Below are 22588 nucleotides of genomic sequence, written 5' to 3' on the forward strand. Positions count from 1 at the left end.
AAAGCGCCTGCCTGGCAGGCGCAAGGTCGTGAGTTCGGTTCCTGGTACCGGAGAAAAACCAAAACCAAAAAACAAAACAAAAAGACAAAAGAAAGAAATTAGAAAGACATAGTATGATATGAATGAGAAATTCAGCAAGGAGAGATCATAAAAAAGTAATAAGAAATCTTTGGAGCTGGGCTGGGGATTTAGCTCAGCGGTACAGTGCCTGCCTGGCAAGCGTGAGGTCATGAGTTTGATTTTCGGTACCAGAAAAAAAAAAAAAAAAAAAAATCTTGGAGCTAAAAAACTCAATAAATGAAACAAAAATATACTTGAGAGCCTCAAGAAAATTGAACATGACAATAAAGAATTTTTTAGCTTGAAGACAGGTTCTCTGAAATAATAGTCATTTAAAAAAATTGAAAGAATGAAGTTTTTGACACTTATGGAACTATTTTTAAAATTTTAACACGTTTGTAGTACACAGTTTCCATTCATCTTAGAGTGTGGGTACATGTACTTAACAATTCTTGATTCTTTTCATTTCTCTTCCCCTCCCCACCCCACCTACTACAGATTCCCCCTTCTCATTTTCCTATTATTATTTTTTTAATATTTATTTTTACTTCATGTTTGTGAATATAATGACTACAATCACTGTGGGTGTTTGGTATAGGTATATGACTCATCTTAAATTTTTTTATAGCCCCTTCTGCTCACCCTTGGACTTTTGGACATTTTAGAAGCAGAAGCGAAGGGCAAATGCATATAAAAACCTAATCAACAAAATAATTAGATAAAACTTTTTATTTACAGAAAAGATACGGATATCTGGGTCAAGAAGCACAAAGAACCTCCAAAAGATTTGCTTAAAAAAACTCTCAGACAAATTATCATTCAACTCCTGACAAGCAGGAGGCCCTCAGTTTGATTCCCAGTACCAAAAGAAATAAAATTGTGCGGTATGTGTGTGTGTATGTATATATCATTCAACAGTCAAAACTTAAAGATTCTAAAAACAGCAAAGAAATAGTATCAAGTCACATATAAGAGAATTCGCATTAGAATCAGAGCAGACTTCTTAACAGAAACCTTTTCGGTCAAGAGAGAATGGGATGATATGTTCAGAGTCCTAAAAGAAAAAAACTGCTAACCAAGAATACTTTATTCAACAAAGCTGTTTTCAGAAATGAAGGAGAAGAAATACTTCTCAGGACAAGCAAAAACTGAGGGAACTCATAAACACTGCTGTAGCAGCAGAGCAAATATTTAAGGGAATTCTATGCTGACCTAAAAGGATGATAACTACTATCATGAAAATACACAAAATACAAAAGTTAACAGTAGAGCAATACACAAAAAAGAGAATAAAACCTAATAAATACAAAAAGCAATGAACAACAAAAAAGAACAAGAGAGAAAGAAAGAAGGACAGAAATAAAAACTTTAAAGAATGGAAAGAGTATGTTTTTACTTATCAACAACCACTTTCAATATATGTAGATTATATTCCTTAATTAAAAGATGCAGAATGACTAAAAGAATAAAAAAACTAGTCTCAATAATATACTGCCTAGAAGAAACTGCCTTCATCAGTAAAGACACACAGGCTGAAAGTGAAAATTAGAAAAAAAACATGATGCAAATGAAAAGTAAAAGTGAGTAGATATATCAAATAATTTTAAATAAAAAATTGCAAAAGGAAACAAGAAAGGTCACTAGAAAATGATAAAAGTAACAACTCAGAAATAACAATGAACACCCAACTATATAAAACAAACAACAGTAGATCTAAAAGAAAAGACAGATTTGAATAATTAAGAGACCTCAACATCTCACTTCCATCATTGGACAGATCGCCCACATCAAAAAAAAAAACAATCGACCAAGAAACATTTCAATTAAACCATAACACATACAATTAAATCTAACAGATATTTATACAATATTTCATATTCGGGGGCTGGGGATTTAGCTCAGCGGCAGAGCGCCTGCCTGGCAAGTGCAAGGTCGTGAGTTCAGTTCCCGGTACCAGAGAAAAACCAAAAAAAAAAAAAAAAAAAAAAAAAAAAAATTTAATATTCAACAACTGCAGATACACATTCTTCTCCTCAGTAAATGCAACATTCTCTAGGAAAGACCACATATTAGGCCACAAAATGTCTCAAAAATTTAAAAGATGAAGACTGTACCACGTACTTTCTCTGACCATAATAAAATGAAACTAGAAATCAACAGAGAAGTTAGAAATTGCATAATTATGAAAATTAAAGTACATTCTCTTGAATAACCAATAGGTCAATTAAAAAAAATGAAAAAAAAAGGAATTTAAAAATTTCTTGAAACAAATCAAAATACAACATATGAAAATCTACAGAATACAGCAAAAACAGCACCAAGAAGAAATAGCGAAATTATTGTCACTAAAAAAAAGATTTAAAAGAAACTGCCTAATTCTGCAACTGAAGGACACAGAAAACAACAAACCAAATCCAAAATAAGTAGAATGAAAGAAGTAACAAGAATCGCAGAAATAAATGAAATAGGTATCAAGAATACCCCCTTTAAAAAAAAAAATGAAAAAACACAAAAACAGAAATGAAGAACTGGCTTTTTAAAAAAACAAACAAAATCCATACTCTTTGACTAGACTAACCAAGAAAAACAGAAGAACCAAATAAAATCAAAAATGAAAAAGGAAACATTACAACTGATGCTATAGAGATATAAAGGTTCATTAGGGACTATTATGAACATTTACTTGCCAACAAATTAGAAACAACACTAAAAGAAATGGATCTATCCTTGGCACATATAACCTGCCAAAACTGAACCATGGGGACAGAGAAAACCTGAACAAAGCAGTAACAAGTGACAAGACTGAATCAGTAATAAAAAGCATCTCAAAAACAAAACAAAACAGAACAAAAACTCAGGGCTAGATAGATGGCTTCACTGCTGAATTTTATTGGACTTTAAAAGAAGAATTAACGCCAATTCTTCTCAAAACAAAGAATTGAAGATTAGGCATTCCTTTCAAACTCATCTTCTAAGGCCAGCAAATTACCCTGATACTAAAACCAGATAAAGAGATAATAGTAACAAACTAAAGACCAGTATCCCTGCTGAACATGCATAAATTCTCAACACAATAATAGCAAATCAAATCCAACAGCACATGCGGTATTGGTGGTATAGTGGTGAGAAGAACTGCCTTCCAAATCCAACAGCACATCTAAAAGATTATACACCAGCCTTTTGCTGGGCGTGGTGGTGCACACCTGTAATCCTAGCACTTGGGAGGCTGAGGCAGGAAGACTGTTGTGAGTTTGAGGCTACCCTAGGCTACCCAGTGAGTTCAAGGACAGCCTGCACTACATAGTGAGACTCTGTCTCAAAAAAAAAAAAAAAATTTACACCATAATCAAGTGGGGTTTATTCCACCGATACAAGAATGGCTCAACATACAAAAACATCACACAAACAGCATGAAAGATAAAAGTTTATGATTTCAACAGATGAAAAAAAAGTATCAGATAAAACAATTTTCCTTCCTGACAAAACCCTCAAAAAATTAAGTATTGGGCTGGGGATTTAGCTCAGCGGCAAAAGCGCCTGCCTGGCAAGCACAAGGTCGTGAGTTCGGTTCCCAGTACCGGAGAAAAACCAAAAAAAAGAAAAAAAAAATTAAGTACTGAAGGGATGTGCTGAGCACATTAAGGACCATATACTGTATCGGCAAACCTACAGGCTACATCATTCTGAAATGGAGAAAAGCTTAAATAATTTCTCTAAACAAGAGAGATGCCCACTTTCACCACAATACAGTAGTGAAAATGTTAGAGCAGAAAAGTAGGAGAAAGAAATAAAGGATTCAAATCAGAAAGAAGTCACTTAAGTCCTGCTTGCAAGGAAAAAATTTTATGAATAAAACATCTAAAGATGCTGCCAAAGAACTATTAGAAATGAAAGCAATCTTACCATAGCTATAAATAAATAATTTTAAAATTTTAATTTCTCTACAATGAAAATTACAGAACACCGATGAAAGAAATTGAAGAGTACCTGCACATGCACACACACCCCTCCTATGTCCATGGATTAGAAAAACTAAGGCTGCTAAAATGCCCACATTATCCAAAGTGAACTACACATTCAATGTAATTCCTATCACAATACCAGACATTCTTCAGAGAAATAGAAAAAACACTCCTAAAATTTCTAGGGAACCACAAAAGACCTAGAATACTCAAAGCAGAAGAATAAAGCTGGAGGCATCATAATACCTGACATTAAAACATACAACTAATCCAGGCAAGGTGGGTCACACCTGTAATCCCAGCTATTTGAAAGATTAAGGCTAGAGGGTCACATGTTTGAGGACTGCCTGGGAAATGCAGTGAAAACCCTGTATCAAAATAAACAAATATAGAAAGGTCTAAAGATGTATCTCAGGGACAGAACACTTAGCTACCATGTACAAGGCCATGAATTGAATCCCTACTATTGTAAAAAAAAAATACTAATAATAACCTAATAATTACAGCACGGTTTAATAAGACCATGATTCTTCCCTAACATATTACAGGCAAACTCTCCCTCAGCATCTTATATCCTACTTCCCATTGGCCATTCAATGAATGATAATTGGGAATAGGGAAATTAGAAAGGAAAAGAGTGATGTGAAACAGGAATTAAGAGTGTTGTGAGATTTGTTTATAAAAGGCTGCTGACTGATCAACATTCTTATTCTTTTAAAACAATAATTTGCTAATTCAAAGACAAACTGATCATGAATTCAAATCTGAAACTCTTAATAAAAACCAACAAAGCTACTGTAACCAAAACAGTGTGGTACTGGCATAAACACACACACACAGATCAAAGAAACAGAAGGGACCCCAGAAACAAATTCACATATCGATAGCCAACTTATTTTTGACAAAAGCAATAAGCATATAGTTTAGAGAAAAGAAAATCTCTTCAATAAGTGATGATGGGAAAATGAGATATTCACATGCAAAAAAACTAGACTTCTAGCTCATCATATAAAAATCAATTAAAATGGATCAAAAACTTAAATATAAGACCTGAAACCAGGAAATAAGAAAATACAGGAAAACTACATCAGGATACTGTCCAGGAAAAGATTTTTTTTAAGAACCCAAAAGCACAGGCAATAAAATCAAATACTGACAAACAGGATCACATCAAACTAAAAAGTTCCTGTACAACAAACAATAAAGTGATGAGACAACCTACACAATGGGAAAAATAACTGTAAGCTATTCATCTGACAAGGAATTAACATTCACAATATATATGGAGGGCTGGGGATGTAGTTCAGTGGTTGAGTGCTTGCCTACCATGCACAAGTCCCTGAGTTCCATCCCCAGTACCACTAAAACAAAAAACCAGAAACAGTATATATGGAATTCAACAGCAAAACCAAAAACAACCCAAACAATCTAATTAAAAAATAAGCAAGTGATATGAATGAATAGACATGTCTCACGAGACTATATATATGACCAACAAGTACATGGCAAAAAATTCACTATCATCATCAATCATCAGGGAAATGCAAATCAAAACTGCCATGGAATTCCCATACACTGTTGTTGAGAATGCAAATTAGTACAGCCATTACAGAAATCAGTATGGAGGGTCCTCAAAGAACTAGAAAAAGATCTATCATATGATTTATCAACCCCACTACTGGTTATATATCCAAAGGAACAGAAATCACTATACCAAAGAGACAACTGCACTTGCATGAATACTGCAACCCTGTTCACAACAGCCAAGATATGGAATCAACCAAACTATCCATGAATAGGTGAATGGATAACAAAATTTAGTATATGTACAGAATAGGATATTATTCAATCACAAAAACAATTGAAATTCTGTCATTTGCAGCAACACAAACAGAATTTGAGAATATTGTGTTAAATAAGATAAGCCAACCACAGAAAGACAAGTATCATATGTTCTTGTATTTGTAAGCTAAAAGGCTGACCACAAAGAAGTGAAGAATATAACAGTGGTGATCAGAGCCTGGGAAGGGTGGTGGTAAGGTAGGCTACAGGGCAAGTGAATAATGGGTACAGAGGTACAGCTGGATAGAAGGAATAACTTCTAGCACTCTGATGCACTGTAGGGCAACTGTAGTTGTCAATTACTATGTATTTCCAAATAGCAGACTTTCAAATTTTCTCAATATAAAAAAATACCTGAGGTGACATATGCCAATTTCGCTGATCTGATTTTATGCACTGTATACATTTATTAAAATGTAACATTATAACTTCTATCAGTACAAGTACTATGTGTCAATTAAAAATAAAAATATGCTTTGTGAAAATCTATTAAGAGGGAAACAGAGACCTTTCAGGTATCATCTCCCAATATTATTTTTTTCTGATGAAAAGTAATGTTCTTTACTGACAAAGTTATTTCGTTTAGTTCTGTTCATTATTAATTTTGAAAGTTTATTAGCAAAGACAATATATGTATTTGTGACATATATCACTATACATCTATATACCTATTTACAGGACACATATTTAACATGTAATATCCAAAATAAATCCTGTAAAAACTGCCTAGACAGGAACTTATTGAAAAAAAGACTATGGACTTATTTAGGAATATTAATTATGCTGCTACTGCATTTTTCTTAGGTTATCAGTTTGAACAAGGAAAGGGAGATGCAAAAGACAACATTACATGACAAGGGAGAGAAATCTTAGTGCAAGAGGAAACATAAGATATGATTAAAAAATAAGGTGAATAAAATTTTTAAAAATTTAATACAATAAAAGACACACTGACATCACTCTCCCTCAAAATATGCCCCACTCCACTTCAAGCACACTTATCTCAGCATTCTTGCCACTTTAAAAGTCCTCTTTCGTGTCTGTAGTTGTGAGGTCCTGGCTGCCTTGACATCCCAGCTGACTCAAAACATTTCCCTTTCACGATCATTCCGACTTTGGGGAGGAAGCAGAATTCACATGGTGCCAGAACCATGATTTTAAAAAGAGGATGTTTTTATAGGCCTGCCTTTCTACTGGATGGCAGCCAGCAGCAGCGCTCACCATGTATTTTATCCTATTTCATAAAGACACAGAAGAGAACTTCCAGAACTGCTCTAGAAAGGGCAAGAATGGTAGGATAATTGTGTTCAAAGAGAGGGGGAATATTTTGAGGGGGATAAATGGCAAAGTATGTTTTACTGTAACACACTTAAAACCTTAATTATTCACCATATATTTCAATCACATCTCATAAACATGTTGGTTCTTACATAATTTCAGGAGACTAAAACTATTAGTATCTGATACACAGAACATCATTTTCAAAAATGAGGTAATTAGCTGGGCATGGTGACACATGCCTGTAATTCCAGCACCTGGGTGGCTGAGGCAGGGAGATCACTGTGAGTTCAAGGCCAGCCTGAACTGCATAGTGTGACCCTGTCTCAAAAAAAAAAAAAAAAAAAAAAAAAAAAAAAAAAAAAGTAATTAGAGTAAGTTTGTAGGAGAAATAAAAAGCTCTAGGGTTATTTAGAGCTAGCATTGTAAACAAATGGTTAAATCTTTACATAAATAAATCTAATCTCTCTTTGTTTAAAAAATATTCTTTCCTTTGATAGGCAGTACATATAAATTACTTTCATCAGGATATCACCTCTCTCTGTCGTGTCTGACAGCACAGTGGACACCAAATAAAGGAGTAAATAGCAGCAGAGTCATTACACAACTCCTGGATGTACTTAAACAATTTTTTTTTTGGATGTCTCAAGCCTCTAGGTCAGAGGACAAATACGTGATTGCTCTAAAGTAATGACTGTTTTTAAAAATTACACTGTTTACCGCAGTCTAAAACATTGCTTATCTCATCCTTGACTCTCACTTCAATATTAAGTTATACTACTCTTCTCTTTTCCTCCATTTTGAACACTTTACCCCTCTAACTTGATGTAGCTTGTCATTTCCTGTGCCTGAAAAGCTCTACCTTGGTATTTCGCACAGCTTGCTGTCAGTCTTCATTCAGGATTTCTGCTTAATTTGCATCTTCATAAAAGCCTGCTGATAGTGATGCCCTACCTCTCATTCTTCACCCTTTTTCTTCTACTTTTTTAAACACCACTTCCTGTTTAGATTGTTACTGTTCACCCCATTTTATTGCCATTAAGAAATAGGAAGAAGACACATAAATGATCTCATTCTCTTTCATTAACAAAAATCAACTTACTTCCTGTGTTTTTTATAGATATAAATGTAACTCTTCTATAGATGTGGGTTATATTTACCCAGTAAATGGGATAAAAGAGCCAGGGATACAGTTCAGTGGCACAGTGCCTGCCGCACAAGCACGAGGCCCTGAGTTTGATTCCCAGTACAAAAAACCAAAAAATTTTAAAATGGAGTAAAAAAAACCCTAAATGTGTATTTGTGTGGTCCTTATTTGCTTTATTTTGGTTGTTAATAACCTTTAGGGGTATTTAAAAAAGGGTTTTTCAATTACAATCTCAAAATTTCAAAAACTGAGTATGTCTTAATGATTAAAATTCTAAAATTTTCTATAAATCTGGCATTCTGTTCTTATAATACTACCTAAAAATACAGCCTAGAAATTCTATACTTCGTTTTCTGCTTCTAGGCAAGAAAGTGGTCTCCTACTACTGGCTTTAGTTGATTTTGCTAACATAATTCCTCATTAGGAATACTGTTTGTTTTTTTTGGGGGGGGTATTATTTTATTTATATATGTGTATGAGGCAAAGGAGTTTGAAAATAAATGGTTTTATCTGTGTAGAGTCAATTTTTAAAGATATCAAGGGAAAGTGAAATGAGGATAGGAAAACAAATTTCAGCTAATTTATTTAGATGGATTGAAAATCTAAAGATGATTATCCAAAATCCTGGTAGTTGAGTGACAAGGAATACCAGAAATGAACTTAAGGTCAGGGTCCTATCTCCTAATCTACTTCAAGATAATAATAGTCTAGGAAAAATGGGGTTTAGCCTGGTACAAATTTTAATTTGGTATCTAGATGAAACCATGTCTACTCTAAAGAAATAGGGAATAGTGAAAGAGAAAAGGAATCAGAAAGTAGAATGAAAAGTAAAGAAAAAAAGGGAACTAGATAAGAAGAAAGATTAAAAAAAAAAAAAAAGCTAAGTAAAAAAAGGGAATGACATCCAAATTAGATTGAATTTTTACCCCACATACCCAAAATTGTAACTCAACTACTCACAAATGTGGCAGTGCCTCTAACAAATATGCACCAAACACAGAGACAAGATTATTGACTATTTCACTGGGTGGCTGAGAGATTCAAATCTGAAATGAAAGTATGCATAGCAAAGTTCTTAGAAGCTCTTAATATTTTTAAAAAATTTACTAGTCTAATGTAATTATTGCTGTCATGGGATGAGTATGAACCTTACTTCATTCATTTATTCAACCAAATAGTTACTGATCCATTACCTACTTAAGTGTCTGTGACAAGGGGTTAAAGTGCCAGCTTAACTAGATGAAAAAGTACCTACAGCATTACTTCTGTTTATCTACGGCTGCATTCCCAGAGCAGATTGTTGTATGAGTCAACAGACTGGGCAAGGAAGGTACACACTCCACGTAGATGAGCCCTCCCTACCTAACCAGGTGGATGAACAACAAAAAAGGCAGAGAAAAAGTGATTTCCTCTCTCTCCTGAAGCTGGGACACTTTTCTCTGCTATGGACATGAGAACTCCAGGCTCTCCAGGTTTGGACTTGAAGACTTACATGGACTTACATCACTAGATCCTCAGATTCTTAGGCCCTAACACATTCCTGCCAGCTTGAACCACTGGTGGTAAATGCATGACTCTCTTTGGGTGGCTTGTACCACTGGTAGTACAAATGGATCTAATCACTTTTACTAGTGTTTTTACTAATTAAATTAATAAAAAGCTTCCAGGCGGGATAGTCATTCATGTACCACTAGTGCTACAAGCCACCTAGCAGCAAGAAATAAAAATTATGGCCCTGTTGTGAATATGTTAAGTTTCAAACTGAGAATTACACCATAAACCTCCTAATAGGATTTCCCACTTGCAGATGACCTGGGACTCTGCAGCTCCCATAATCTTGTGAGGCAATTTCCCTAATAAATCCTTTCTCACATATCTCCATCTGTATCTTACTGGTTCTGTCTCCCTGAAGAACCCTGATTAACACAGTGCCAAATACCGCACAAAGGTGGTAGAGATGTAATGATGAATAAGATAAACATGGGCCTTTTTCACATAAAGCTTACATGCTAGTCAGAGAAACAAAAATTAATAAGCAAAATTAAAATAACTGCAAGGGATCTTAAGTACTAAAGGAGGCAAATGTGCAGAAAAGGTGCAGAAAAATGTTAATATCCTACTTCAAAATGTCCATTTTAAATTCGGTAGTCAACAAAAAACTTTTCTGGAGAAATGAAGGATCTGAAAGATGGAACAGAAGTTGAACACTCAAAAATTGTGTGTACAAAGAATTTAGGTAGAAAAGAGCTTGGCATATCAGAAAAACTGGAAGAAAATTAGTGTTTCTGAATGGAACACAATAAACAGTTACAGAGGTAGACAGGAGTCAGATCACATAGTTTATTACCAGAACTTCAAGCTATAAACAATATAAAGCTTTTCCAAGATTTTGAAATGACTTGAAAAGGATCCAATTCATAGTAGAAGAACAGTACTTTCACTGATCTGGAGTGGGACCACAGGGAAAGAGAATTCAGTTAAAAGGATACTGAGGTCCACCTCTAAAGGAAAGTACAGATAAAAGTGGAGAAAAGTAGACAGATTTAAGATCCCAACTTGGATTTCATACAGGCATTTAAAAACAAACAAACAAACAAACAAAAAAAAAAAACAAAAAAAAACACCCTCAGTCCAGTATGAGCTCCAGGCCTTTCCTGCCAGTCTGTTTTACCTTTTTAGACTCAAAACTTTGCACAGCACAAATGCAGCGTTTGGTAATCATTCTTGACTCCTCTCTCAAAACTCTCATCCAATCAGACAGGGAATCTTACTGACAATTCTCAAGACAGGGCCAGAACCTGACCACACTACTCCTCTGGATATTGCTTTAGTTCAAGCCACTATATTTTTATTACCTAGATTGATGAAAGAAAGCCCTACTCCTCTCCATATCCACTGCAATCTATTTCTTCCTAAAGTAATCCTCCCAAGTTTGTCAGACATTGCAGATCTCCTAATCATCTCAAAATCATCTAACACCTCAGAGTAAAACCAAAAGTTCTAGAATAGCTTCCTGCACTGATGCTCCAACTTTAGCACACATCATATTCGTCAGAAAGGTTAACTAAGACACAAGATTCCTAGGCCCCATCACCAGAGATTCTGATTCAGTACATCTCTGGTAGGACACAGGAATACATTTTTACCCAGTTTCCAGGTGTACTAGTTCAGATCCTCTGAGGAATAAAAGGCAAATATACAAGAAATTTATTAGGAGAAAACCTGCAATAGGATAGAGTAAAAGAGACTGGCACAATCACTAGACCCAGATATTACTCAGATCCCAAGTGAAGAAGGGACAGATGAAGAGAAGGTCTATAAATACCTTTTACTACAATGAGATTCTATTTAAAGTATATAACAAGGTATTGGAGAGTCCTCAGGTTTCCCAAGAACATACCTGGGAGCGCTCTTGCCATACATAGTCACTGGCTAACAGTAGCCTATGGAAAGCAGTTTCTGTTCACACAGAGCGATGGACTGAATTTCAGCATGCACTCACAGAAGCTGCTACTTAATTATACTCCCTGTATTTGGAGATCTGCAAGTTACATTCTCAAAGCTGTCACATCAAGCAGAGTTAATGTTGGTGGCACTAGAAATCAGAGCATGGAAGCCATACTTTGAGAACCATTGGCTCAAATGATCTCCAACCTCTCATCTAACCTTTTGTCCTATTCTCCCTTTACTCTCTCCAGTCCAGCCACCCAGCTTCCATACTGTTCCTACTCATTTACTTCCTTCAGATCTTTGTCAGTGAGACCTTTCCTGTTTACCTAAAAGTGCCACTAGTTCACTTCCCCATTCTATACCACTGCTGTTTATCTCAGTCTCCATCTTATTTTCTTCTATAGCAGCAATTATCATGTAGCAAGTAAATTTATTTTTTATATATTGGTTATTATGTTTCCCACTAGTAGAATTTAACCTCCATGGGGCATACATACATCATTGTTTTGTTCAGAAATATATCCCAAGTGCTGGAGTTTAGATCTTGAATACCAGAGGCCCATGTGTAAAGGCTTAGTCCCTAGGATGGCACTACAGAGAGATGGTGAAACATTAAAGAGGTTAGAGTCTAGTAGGAAGTCTTTAATTTCATTTGGAGCATGACAACAAAGGGGTCTGTGGGACCCTGGTCTGGTCCTTTTTCTTTCCATTGCTTTCTGGCCATGAAGTGAGTAGCTCTATTCTAGCACATGTTTCCACAAAGACGGACTGGCTCATCACAGGCCCAAAGCAATAGGGCCAACTGATCATGGACTGGAACTTCTAAATTATGATCCAGAGTAACCTTTTCTCTTTGTAAGTTGACTATTTCAGGTTCTTTGCTGCAGTGATGGAATGCTAACACATAACTACCTAGAACAGTGCCTGGCACAGAGGACATGCTCAAAATAAATATGAATGAATCACATTAATTTCTACAGTTCTACAAGTAGATATATAGAAAAGGTTGAAACAAAAACTATTATCCATTTATTTTTCATTGCAATAAAAATTTACTTTAACAAGTTTCAGCAAAATATTCACAGTTCCATTAAAATGGAGATAAAATATTGACAGTATATTTCAAATATTTTCCTCTAATTAGAATAGTAAATGAAATATAGATAAATAGAAATTTTAAAGATATTATCACATACTTACATTCCTGATACTAATGACACTTTGAACACATGCTGAGCAGTAGAAGATGGATTGCCTAAAGCCACATTAAGTGCTCTGTCGATACTGAATGCCATCTGAGAAAGATAACTTTCTGGCTGCTGTCCATAACCATCGTATGGCACATAGAGGTAAGGAAAGATGCCATGTAGATGAAGACATGTCTTCTGACCTAAAATGTAACATATTATAAAGTTTAGAGTTGAGACACATTTTAACAATACAAAACTCAAAATGCAAGTCATTTAAATGTTGTAACCACAATAGCTGATCAAAGAGTAGAAGAAAATTGACCCATAGCTGAAGTCACATGTATTAACTATATTTTACAAAAGAATATTTAGTAGCATTCTGTGAATATAAGCACTGTAGTATAATTTAAATACTGCAGTAGTCTTGGTGAAAATATATTTGACTACTCATATACTTCCAACTAATTTCATGTACTTCACCAAGTTACCCCATAAAACCACATAGCACAGTACTATAAAACTTACAAAATTCACTGAAAATTTACCACATACATCAGTGAATGTCTGTCGTGGCATTAATGTTTTAAAACAAGAGACTTCTGTAAGACAGAGATCGCTCTCCAAAACAAAAAGAGGGTAAAAGGAGTTCCAATGTGTGGAATTTTGTTATTGGAGGTGGGTATGAAGATAAAAATAAAGTTTTACTATAAAAGAAAAATAAAAGAGACAAAACAAAATCAAAACAAAACCTGTAGAATTCAATTGTCTGTAATGGACTTGGACTGGGACAGAGGGAGACACAGTAGGGAGGCTGAGGGGGACAAGCATTCACACTTCTCAGATATTACAGCCAAGGTGCTGAAAAGGTAACCAGCAAATGACTTGCCAACACACAGTCTGGCACAGCCAGGATAAAGAACACAATATGAATGAGCACTCACAAAAGAAGTGCCACAGAAACCGTAACATATCCATGAGAAGGTTAAGTAACAACAGCAACAGAAATTAGATACAGCATTACTCTCTTAAATTTGGCAGGGTTGTGTGAGAATGGTTCCTGTCCTCAGAGCACTGTCCCTAGCCCCTCCTGTGGGCACAAGCCATTTGTCTAACTCAGTAGGGAGACCACATCCACTCTAATGCTGTCATTCACTACCATTGTGCTGCACCCAGCAGCAATCTTTAGACTTCTTCCTCATCCCTATTTCCTTCCTCATTCTGTTCACTGAGTTTTTTCTTTTAGAAGAAAGCAATTTGTTTGATTACTATTTTCACTTATGACTTAGAATGATCTCTCTATAAAATATATAGAAAATAATTCTATATTCTATTGATATTATGTTTATACTTCTTATAAGGAATATATTAGCCTGCAAAACTGGACAAATCAGTCACATGTAATAAGATTTGTAAACTCTAAACTAAAATATTCTAATTTGAAATACCAATCACATTTTCGAAGAATTATAAATTATGTTGGCTATACAAATTTCAGTTTCTATTTTTAGAAGTAGTTATGCTATTTAATATCAAAGGAATGGAAGTTATTTTCAGTTACAAGCAATTTTTGGCTATTACATTTCTAAATGAAACTATATTATTTCCTAAAGCCTATAGTTTTAAAATTTTTCACACACAAAAAAAATTCTTATTACTATAAAGTGTCTTAAAAAAATATACATATTCTACTTATGAATGATTTACTTAAACGCTTTTTAAACATTGGATAAATAAAGGTTATAAATATCACCCTTCTGGATATAGACCACTATTTGATTAAGAGCAACTAATATGCTAAGCTACAAAGGGAGGGAGGTGAGGAAACAAGTATTTCCTCTTAAGTTGATAAATTCAAGATTTCAAAATTACTGGTGTAATAGTACATTTTATAAGCAATTTTATAAGTTCCTCAGATAATAGTTTTATGGCCAATATCTTAATGTAATTTTGGGTAAATTTTATGACAATTATTAAAAACTAATTTCTAATACAGGGCAGCATGTTCAAAAAGTATCTTCAAAGATAACTGTATATTCTTCTCATATTTCCTGTGAATTAGGAGCCAGAAAAATAATCTATTTACAAGCTTTGAAATTATAGCAATTTGGGGAAGTGTGATTTAGGAAAAAAGAAGAAATTGTGTATTTAGCAGGCACTAGGAAGTGCTTCACATATATTTATTTCTAAAGTTTAGAACCACCTTGCAAGTGTCACTGAGGTTAATGAAAGTCACATGGTTTTTAAGTAACAGAATCTGGATTTGAAAGTAGGTCACCAAAATCTAAAATGAATGCTCTTTCTATTTAACAATGACTGAATGTTGGCTTTTTAAAAGTTAATGTTATCTTCTGTAACTTTTTATTTTATATTATAATTGCCTGTTTTCTTGACACTACAATTTCTTTGAGACTGAAACTGAACGCATTTGAATATAACATCAGGACTAAGTAAAACACATTGGATGTACTTCATAAATATTTATCAAATGAATGAATGAATACCCAGCAAAAAAGAATAATTACTTGAAAAAGGAATGTGAAAGCCTTCAAGTGTCTGAAGAAACAAATCCATGACAACAGAGGGACTCTATTAGAATTAACAGACCTATCATCAGGGCTGTAAGAGGACATGAATGTATGACTTTGGGAAGAGTCTCCCCATTACTGCCCTTTCTTGCCCTGAATGAAAACCCCACTTACAGCTGTAGTGACTACATTAACACAGACATATCTTCCTGATCACCCTCTAGTTATGAATGGCTGAGTGTCTTACCACCCTTCAAGAACAACTTCCTGAAGAGCAACTACAACATGAATTCTTGATAGAGTACTAATAGCTCTAATATAAGCAACACAGAAAAGAAAATGATGAGAAATAAACTCAACAGTTAAAAAGAAATGTGTAAAAATGAACATGAAAGTCAATATTTTGCCAACAGTATGTCCTTTATTGCTATAAAACTGGTAGTTCTATAAAAGCACTGCTCTATCTTGAGAAGCTATGCATCATTTCTGTTCATTTCCCTCTACCAACTCCACCTCATATAAATGTGAAGTGCCACACAGCTATATAAATCCCTTAGAGATGAAGTCTTCTTCAACCAAATCAGGTTTAATATGAGAAAACACTCTAAAATCACTGGCTTTAAAATTAAAATTATCAGTTTCCCTCATAGAAGTCTAGAGTTGGTCCTAGGGACTAACTTTTTATAATACCTAGTTAGCAGTCAAGTTAAGAAGAATGACTTTATGCAGAGGGTTTTCCACCATACCACCAAAAATTCCAAATACAGGATTCTTCTAAGATTGTTTTTACAAAATTAGTGAAAGTTAAGGTATTTTAAAACCTTCTAAATGATTAATAAACTTAGGATATCAGTTATTTCTAGATAATACATGGATTTAAGAAAAGAAAATATCCCTATTTCCTCCTTCCCACCCAGCGGCTTTACTAAGGTATAATTGACAAATAAAAATTGCACATGTTTCAAGTATACATTATTAACTGTAATCACCATTGCATTCTATAACCAACATCTCTCCATCTTCTTCTTCTTCCACTAAAATGTTCCCTTGTATTACCACGTCAAATTGAATTTAGGCAAGTCCAATATGAATAAAGCTCATCTGTGGTTTCAAAATTTTTGTAAGACTTTAGTTTTCCAATTGGACTGATGTTGCCTAAGCCAGAAGCTGCAACAAAGTCATTTCACAAACGCTCCCTGAAACTCAGACACAGTGTGACTGTTAATTTATTCTTTTTAGACATGTGGCTAAACTTTGTATAGTTACCTACCTCATGACGATGTGTTGGCAGGTTCTGTATAATGCAGGAAGGGATTTCTTTAACAGGAAGTATGTGGGTTCTCTGAATCTCATCTTACTCGGTACCCAGAATAATACTAAATATTAAGTCCTTTGTATTCCAACACCTCTTATGTCAGTTTTCAACATGTAATTTAAGTGCCTAAATTTGATCTCTAAATTGAGCATCTAAATATCTTGTTTGGGCCAGGCGTGGTACAGTATGCCTATAATCCCAGCACTTGGGAGGCTGAGGCTGGAGGATTGCTGCAAGTTTGAGGACAGCCTGGGCTACAATGTGAGTTCAAGCCCAGCCTGAACCTCATAGAGAAGCCCTGTCTCAAAAAGACAATAAATAATCAAACAACTTGTTTACCTATTTGTAGCAAAACTGTACTTTTATAGATCCATTTTCAGTAAACTAACTGAATGCACTTTTTCTAATCCAGAGGAATGTAAACATTTTCTATAAAGCAGCAGAGAGTAAGCATCTTAGGCCTTACAGGCCATGCTCTCTGACACGACTATGTCTCTCTCACTTTCTAAAACCTAAAAGAGTCATAAGACACTATTTAGTTGAACATCCATGTGTTACAAATTTCATTTACAAAAATGGGCAAAAGGAGGGACCTGGGCCATGGATAGCAGTATGCCAATCTCTGCTCTAAATGATTAGACTTCATCATCAACAGGAAAATACTGTCATCACTTTTACATAACTTGACTTGAATGTAAACTAGTACAACCATTATGGAAATCAGTATGGAGATTTCTCAAAGAATTAAAACTAGAAATTCTATTTCACCCAGCTATTTCCCTTCTAGGTATCTTCCCAAAGAGCTACAGATATCATGTTACAGGATCTATGCATACTAGTGTGTATAGCAGCACAATTCACAACAGCTGAATCCTAGAAGAAACCTGAATATCCATCAACAGACAAATGGATAAAGTGTAAGGAATGGCATGAGTCAGGGACCAGCCGAGACCACCAGGCTTGTGTGAAGGCAACATGGCATGGAATTTGTTTTGCTGGGTACAGGCAGACAGAGGGTGAAAAGCCCATCTGTAGGGACCAAAGTAGGCTTTTTAAATAGGGCTTGAAGGGAGACAAGGGACATTAGTGGGGAAGATCTTAGTAAAATTCAGTGGTCGAAGTTCTCTGGATGTCCATGCTTCATTGTATGAAGTCCTTCAGGCATCAGGTGTAAATATCTGGGTGCCTTCAGAGATGTCTGAGTGTTTCAAAGATTTCATCTTCCATCTTATCTTTTTCTGATATCCTGTGTTTGCCAAGAGCACCAGTGCTGAGCTGAGAACAATGTCTCTGTTGGCAGATAGGTTGGGTATGGGACAGTCATGTCCAAATTGAGCCTTACATTCAGAAAATATGGCATCTATGTATCACAGAATACTACTTGGCTATAAAGGACAAATTCAAGTCATCTGTGGGGAAATGGATATACTGGCAAATATGTTAAGTGAAATAAATCAGACACACAAGCTTAAATAACATCATAACTCTCAACTGAGTAAGGCAAAGTACAAGTAAAGCACAAAATAAAGGGCTGACAGAAGGAATCAGGGAGATAGTTCTTTCGCAGATGGGAAGTGGTCTGAGAGACTGAGGACAAGGGGAGAGAAAAGGAAGTAAAAAGATTTAAGATATGTCATCTACACATACCAAACACACACAGTGAATATAAATACTAGATGTCATAAACATAAAAATAATGATGAAAATGGGGAAAGAAGATCTAGAGATGGAAGGAGAGAAAAGGGTGGGAGACAAGAGGAACTATGTACATGTACTTCTTTCCTAAGATAAATGTAACCTTCATGTATTGCAAACTTGTACTAATAAAGCTTTAAAAATAACTTGATTGATAACCACAACAGAGATCATGCTAGCTTTAAAGTATCTTAGGAAATTAATATTCTTATTTTGTGATTTCTAAATTCCATCTCCCAAATCTCAAACCTCATGTACAAAAGGTTTTAAACCTCCACAGAGGAAAAAAAATCAAAATCAAACAAAAAAATCCTTGGTATTGAGTAGAAATATCTGTGTTCATAGAATTTTTCTCTAGTTTCTTCTTCCTGGAACATCTCAAATTTTACAACACTATCATTAACTTAATCTTTCTCCCTCCAATAATCTTTTGCTTCTTTCTTTCTAAGGTTTCACTCTGTTTTTCTCCATTTCCACAAAATCACAAAACGAACTAAACAAAATTCCTCATAGTTAACAATTACAAAGCAAGTATTAAATTATGTCTCTTTATTGAGTCTAGAATGTCCCCCAAAAGTTCATCTGTTGAAGCCTTGGTCCCCAATTTGGCACTACTAAAGATAGTTGAACCTTTAAAAGGTAGGGCCTAGTTTAAGATTTTAGGTCACTGGGGGACTGCTCTTAAAGATGAATGTCTTCTGGATTTCTATTCCTTTTTTATATTCAGGTCAGTAGATCTGCTCTGCCTTGTATCCCCACCCCAACCCATGATATGTTACTTTGCCATAGTCCCAAAAGGTCACACAATGGAAACTCCTAAACTGTGAGCTAAAATAAACTTTTTTCTACTTAAGCTGATTGTTTCAAGTATTTGTTACAGTAATGGAAAGCTAACATATACTCAGTTTCAGAAATTAATTTTTATAGTTTATCCTGATTTTTAAAAAAAAGTGCATATAAAGTCAGATAAATTACCAGGTGAATATTATTAACAATAATGAAAAAACTAAAGACAATCTAAATTTCCAAAAATAGGAAGTTAATTATGGTATATTTGTATAAAAGATCCATAACCCTTGTAGTAAATAATGACTGCTGCCTATTTTTGTAAACAAAGTTTTATTGCAATGTACCAAACCAAAGTTGGAGGCCCAATGTTACATGCTAGATCTCAGACTGCTCATGATTACAGTCCCTGACAGTAGGGACTTCACAATCTACTTGGAAATAAAGATGAGTAAATAGGCAATTGCGGTATGTTATGATAAGTGCTATAGTAAGTACAAAATCCTAGGGCTACACCTAGAACTACAGCTCAGATTTTTCAGAACCTAAGAAGGATTACCAGAGGAAGTGGTATTGAGCTAATATTTTAAATCTGAGTAGGAATTTAGGTATACAAAGTGAAAATGTTCTAGTATGTATGGATGATGAAAGCAAAAGAGATGATAGCATGATCTGGGCCCAAGAAAACCGTTGGTAGAACTAAACAAACACAATGGAAAGGAAAACCCTGTGTTTGCGTGCGTGCGTGCGTGCGTGTGTGTGTGAGAGAGAGAGAGACAGAGAGAGAGACAGAGATAAAGACAGGAGAGAGAGAGAGAGAGGAGAATGTGCATGTGTGTGCATAGACTCTGACTTGTTTAGTTTTTACATTTTATGAAGGTGCCCTGTAGATCCTCTACAGAAAAACAATTTGGAACTCCCAAAATCCCCATCCCCAGAAAACTGTCACCATCTGACTAGCAGCATGGAGGATGCTGAAAAGTTACACTGTCAGAACTTGTCTTCAGGTCACTCTATTTGAACAGTCCTATCTGCAGGGTATTTGTTGAAAACATACAGTGGCAATTATTTAATTGCCTGAGGGAATTTTACCAGTTGGAAATAAGAGGCTGACCAAAAAGCTTTTTTTTGGTACTGGGACTCAAACCCAGGACCTCACACTTGCCAGACAGGTGCTACACTACTGAGCTCTGTCCCCTGCTCCTCAAAAGTTTAAAAGTACAAACTAAGAAATGAAACATACACAAGAGGCCTTTAAAACCTCTGAGGTAGTCTAGGGAATTTAGAAGGTCATGCATGTCTGTGGGCTCTTGTGCATGCATGAGCAAGAAAGGCTTGAGAAGGCCCTAATCTCTTCGCCTCAGCAAACACAAAAAACCCCTCTGTAAAAACTGAGAAGTAACTTACTGGTTCAAAGCAGTTAAAGAAATCTCTGGCCAATCTTTAACTCACCACTAAACTGGCTGTGAAAACACTTCAAGACAAGTGAGACCGTACAGAATTAGTGCTGCAGTTACTGAAGAAATACACAGGAGCAACAGTGAGCAATACAAACCCTGGGAGTAGGAAGGAATCTGACTTTCAAATTGTTACAGGATTTAAAAGATGTTTTACAATAAATTATAACACATCTGACAGGAAAAGTATGCTTATAATGCTCAATATTCTCAGAATATGCTTCTTAAAAATGCCTTATAAATGGGGTGGGGAAGCATTTAAAAGACTTCCCAAAGAATCCCAGATATTGGACTTAATGGACTTTAAACCAACTACAGTATTATTAATAATTCAAACACCTAAAAGAACCAAGTCTAGAGAATTAAAGGAACATATTAGAAATCTGTATTACCAAATAAAGGACTGAAGCAATAGAAATTACCAAAAAAGAGCCAAACAGTAATTATGGACTTAAAATAACTGAAATGAAAAAGTCACAAATGGAATCTAGGGTATGATATTGTGATACAGTAAGAAATATATACTCATCCTCCGCCCCCGTTCTTGGCACATAGCCCTTAAACCCTTTGAATCACATAAGTGGTATCTTTTTGGCTATTTTTGGTTGGTTGTTTCACAGAGCTGGGGATTGAACTCCAAGGCTTCAAACATGCTAGGCAAGCACTTAATTCTCAATTCATCAGACTTCTTTTCTTGTATGTTAATGAGATGATTAATGCCTGGGGGGCTCAGGTATAGCCTAAGAATGGTGGCTGATTGCCAAGGGAACCAACTATGCTACCTGTTACGTATTATAGGGTTCAAACTTTCACCTGACCCTTATCTCCAGGGAAGTGTGAGGGACTGAAAGTTGAGTTGATCATCAATACCTAAGGACGTAATAAATCAAGACCAAAAGGACTGGGTTTGGTGACCACATGGAAACTCCTGGAGGGCAGCAGGCCCTAAGAGTGCACAGAAGCTGAGCACCCCTTTCCCCATACCTTGCCTTATGCATCTCTTTCTCAGTCTTCCTGTTCATTTGTATTCCTTGTAATACCATCTTTAACAGGTGAATAAACCTAAGTGATTTCCTAAATTCTGTGAGCTGCCACAGCAAATTAATGAAACCTGAAGAGGTAGTCCTGAGAACCCCAACTTAATAGTGCCAGAAGCAGAAGTCACAACCTGGAACATGTGACTGGCATGTGAAATGGGGAGCAGTTTGCTGACCTAACCCATTAACTTGTAGGGTCCAATGCTACCTCTAGGTAAACAGTGTAAGAAAGGAATTACAGGACACCCTGCTGATTTTCTGCTATCTGAACTATCTGAAAACTTGAAAATAGGTCAACTGAGATCTTCAAATCTGAGGAACAAAAAGAAAAAATGGAAAAAAAAAGTGAACAGAGCCTCAAGAAGCCTCTGGGATGCTATCATGTATATCAACACATATAATGTGCACTCCAGGAGGAAAGAATGAAAGAAATAGAAAGAGTATGTGTATGAAAAACCAATGGGCAAAACTTCTCCGAGTTTATTTAAAAAACTGCATATCATGAAGTTTGATGCATTCCAGTTAAATTTAAATGTATACCTAGACATATAAGCAAACTCAAAAAACAAAACCCGTCTGTCTGTCTGTCTGGAGGGCTATCTGTCTGGCTGTCTATCTATCTATCTATCCATCTATGCAGGATCCATCGATCGATTGATCTATCTATCTGTCTATCTATCTATGCAGGATTGAACCCAGGGCCTCATGCATTCAAGGCAAGCATTCCACCACTGGGTTACACCTCTAGCTATGAGAAAATTTTAAGAGCAGCAAAAGAAAAGCAATTTATCACAAAGGTTATTCACTAAGATCCACAGATGGCTTTTCACCAGAAATCTTGGAG

At 35.4% G+C, this 22588-nt stretch overlaps 1 protein-coding gene across 6 annotated transcripts in view; it reads right to left on the reverse strand.

The window, feature by feature from the left end:
* The window catches only part of Rev3l (REV3-like, polymerase (DNA directed), zeta, catalytic subunit), a 178360-nt gene that overhangs the window by 111513 nt on the left and 44259 nt on the right, over window positions 1–22588 (reverse strand). For all 6 annotated transcript variants that reach the window (XM_005377902.2, XM_005377901.2, XM_005377904.2 and 3 more), the window contains one exon: window positions 12940–13129. In XM_005377902.2, the coding sequence (XP_005377959.1) occupies window positions 12940–13129 (190 nt within the window). The remainder of the gene's footprint in view (window positions 1–12939; window positions 13130–22588) is intronic.

The sequence above is a fragment of the Chinchilla lanigera genome, unplaced genomic scaffold, assembly GCF_000276665.1.
Source record: "Chinchilla lanigera isolate Chin_1 unplaced genomic scaffold, ChiLan1.0 scaffold00010, whole genome shotgun sequence".
Lineage (NCBI taxonomy): Eukaryota > Metazoa > Chordata > Mammalia > Rodentia > Chinchillidae > Chinchilla > Chinchilla lanigera.